This window comes from Anastrepha ludens, chromosome 5 (assembly GCF_028408465.1).
Source record: "Anastrepha ludens isolate Willacy chromosome 5, idAnaLude1.1, whole genome shotgun sequence".
Lineage (NCBI taxonomy): Eukaryota > Metazoa > Arthropoda > Insecta > Diptera > Tephritidae > Anastrepha > Anastrepha ludens.
The window spans coordinates 123,933,639-123,936,113 of NC_071501.1; the positions used below are offsets into that span (position 1 = coordinate 123,933,639).

General features: G+C 38.0%; 2 protein-coding genes across 2 annotated transcripts; one reads left to right on the plus strand and one right to left on the minus strand.

Moving 5' to 3' along the window:
* The first annotated feature begins 746 nt into the window (after positions 1-746).
* Positions 747-1,548, plus strand: LOC128864891 (putative nuclease HARBI1). Its single transcript, XM_054104650.1, has 3 exons — positions 747-900; positions 958-1,102; positions 1,169-1,548. Exons 1-3 carry the CDS (start codon positions 763-765, stop codon positions 1,546-1,548), a joined length of 663 nt encoding a protein of 220 aa, XP_053960625.1. The 5' UTR covers positions 747-762.
* Positions 1,549-1,666: 118 nt separating this feature from the next.
* Positions 1,667-2,475, minus strand: LOC128864892 (uncharacterized). The gene is made up of 2 exons (XM_054104651.1): positions 2,308-2,475; positions 1,667-2,251 (listed from the first exon to the last, which is right to left on the minus strand). The coding sequence occupies exons 1-2, from the start codon at positions 2,422-2,424 to the stop codon at positions 1,667-1,669; spliced, it is 702 nt and encodes a 233-aa protein (XP_053960626.1). The 5' UTR covers positions 2,425-2,475.

Here is a 2,475-nt window from a genome sequence, read left to right on the forward strand (position 1 = left end):
CAATTAACAAAGGGCGCTACATAAATCAATCTTAGCAAATCTTTTTCCCAAGACCATGTTTTTTGAACTGGTGATCACTGTGAACTAAGAACCGCTTCGTAGATTTCAATAAAAATTTAATAAAAATGTTAATCTGCCCTATCACACAATCCATCGTAGCAAATCTCCGAATGTAAATGTCCGCTCCGAATCGGATAAATTTTTTATCATGCAACCCATGTGAATTCGAAAAAGTTGTTGCCATACGCACATTTTAAATTTTGACGTTTCGAAATCAAATGTTTTGCAATAAATTGAAATTTCAATAAAGACAAGCGTAAATAAATTTAATTAGACTGGAATATATATTGGAAAAACAACGAAAAATATTAAGGGACGCAAGCAATCCGCTCGATGTCGAGGACACAATGTAAGTGTAGGAATAACTTCATAACTTCATAGGTTAACTTTATTTTATGAAACAGGTTTACTAAAAATGACCGCTTGAATAAGGCGGCGTTTTTGTACGTCTTAAGTGTCTTAGATGGAAATGCACGCTCAATGAGGCCGTGTTCCATCTCTTCGCTCCAGCGTTTGTCTTCCGTATTACGTTTTTTTGCGGAGGGTGAGTACCAGCATGGAGTGGGAAAGGACTTTGAAATTCCCATGGCTCAATCCACATTTTGTGGCGTATTAAAATACGTGTTACACACTCTTCAATGTCACCTAGGTCCTCAGTGGGTGAATCTTGATTTAAGCAACGAAGAAAAAAGACAAGCAAAGATGGACTTTTATCAAAAATATGGATTTCCTGGTGCGATTTTATGTGTAGACGGAACACACATTAAAATTGTTGCGCCAGCTAAGGACAAATTCCTGTATTTTAATCGTAAAGGGTACTATAGCATCAATGCTATGATTGTAAGTCTTGCAAAAACTGATATTTCAAATATCTTTCTAATTTTTTATTTATTGCAGATATGCGATAATAAAATGAGAATTCGCTACGTGAATGCGCAGTATCCTGGCAGCAACCACGATGCTCATATTTGGAACGTAAGCAGCGCGCGAAATTTTTTTGAAAATAAATACCTAAACGGCGAACGAAACACTTGGCTTTTGGGTATGTGCATACACATATAGACCGTTTGAATAATTTTTTGCTAAAATGATTTTATTCATTCCACAGGAGACGCTGGATATGCTCTAGAGCCATGGTTAATGACACCTTTTCGTTCACCTACAACAGGAAGCGTCGAAGGAAACTACAATAAAATACATGCAAAAGCCAGAAATACTATAGAAAGGGCCATAGGTGTATTTAAGAACCGATTCAGATGCCTTCTGGGTGCTCGTGAGCTTTATTATGAACCCATGAAGGTTTGCCAAATAGTAAACGTTGCCGCAGCATTGCACAATATTTGTATCCATTATCGCGTGGTTGATGATTTTTCAGAAAATGTTGAAGAAAACTATTTTAATCAAACGTATGAACCTTCTCCTTCAACATATACTGATGTAGCTATTCGGATAAGGGAATCTATATCTTCAACATTAACACGACTGTAATATTCAATTAAAAATAGCAATGTATTAATTCATTTACACTTTTTTTATTTGAACTTTTGGTAGGCACTTGTATATAAATAAAGGAATGTACATACACATACATACATATGTATAAATTTCAGTTGTTTTTGGTAATCGCATTTAAGCTTTTTTGCTCAACTAATAACATTTGTTTTTTTATTGAATTTTTAGCATTGATCAAATCTTCCATGGATTGGTTGTGCCTATGGGTTTCTTCCACTTCTGCATTCTTCAGGTCGTAGTGCTTTTCCATTGCTAGGTATAATCGTCGTATACCGGAACAAATATCTTCCAGCTTTTGTTCCTGTATTGAATAGTGTGCTCTGGTCTTTTCCTGAAATTCCTTTTGAAGCAAAAAATGGTCTTGAAGTACTTCTGCTGTACTTGTATCAGTTGGTTTGCGCACAGAGGAAATACGTCTCGGAAGTGCTGGACTGCGGTTCGATGACGTCATTGACACGTCAGCCCCGATCTCAGCTTCAGAATCGCCTGCAACAGGTAGCCCAACACTCACAGTGTTTTCAATTCCATTCGTGGTAGTCTCTAGTGCAGTCAATCGGATGACAGCTTCCTCCATTTCACTGAAATGGTGCTGCCTGCTTCGACCGCCACCAGTAGCCCTCTGTTCTATTTTGTTTTCCGCTAGCTTCCTTTTAATATACGCCTTCCAGTCTAGCCATACCTAGTAAACACGATATATATACACACAAACAAGGCACAGTAAATAACACATTTTACCTTTTTCCAGCTAGTGATGTCTTTCTGAGGTGGGCCCATGCTGTTAAGCTCCTCCGCCACCTTTTTCCAAAACTCAGACGCTTCTTCCTTAGAGCACTTTGAAAAGCCGTGTGCCATAGAGGGCTTTTCTTGCAGCAACTCCAGTAAAGCCGCATACTGTTGCCTTGT

Coding starts and splice junctions, on each gene's coding strand:
- LOC128864891 (XM_054104650.1), top strand. CDS start 763: ATGGACTTTTATCAAAAATATGGATTTCCTGGTGCGATTTTATGTGTA. Junction 901..957: donor ATAGCATCAATGCTATGATT/GTAAGTCTTGCA, acceptor TATTTATTGCAG/ATATGCGATAATAAAATGAG. Junction 1,103..1,168: donor ACGAAACACTTGGCTTTTGG/GTATGTGCATAC, acceptor TTCATTCCACAG/GAGACGCTGGATATGCTCTA.
- LOC128864892 (XM_054104651.1), bottom strand. CDS start 2,424: ATGGCACACGGCTTTTCAAAGTGCTCTAAGGAAGAAGCGTCTGAGTTT. Junction 2,252..2,307: donor ACATCACTAGCTGGAAAAAG/GTAAAATGTGTT, acceptor CGTGTTTACTAG/GTATGGCTAGACTGGAAGGC.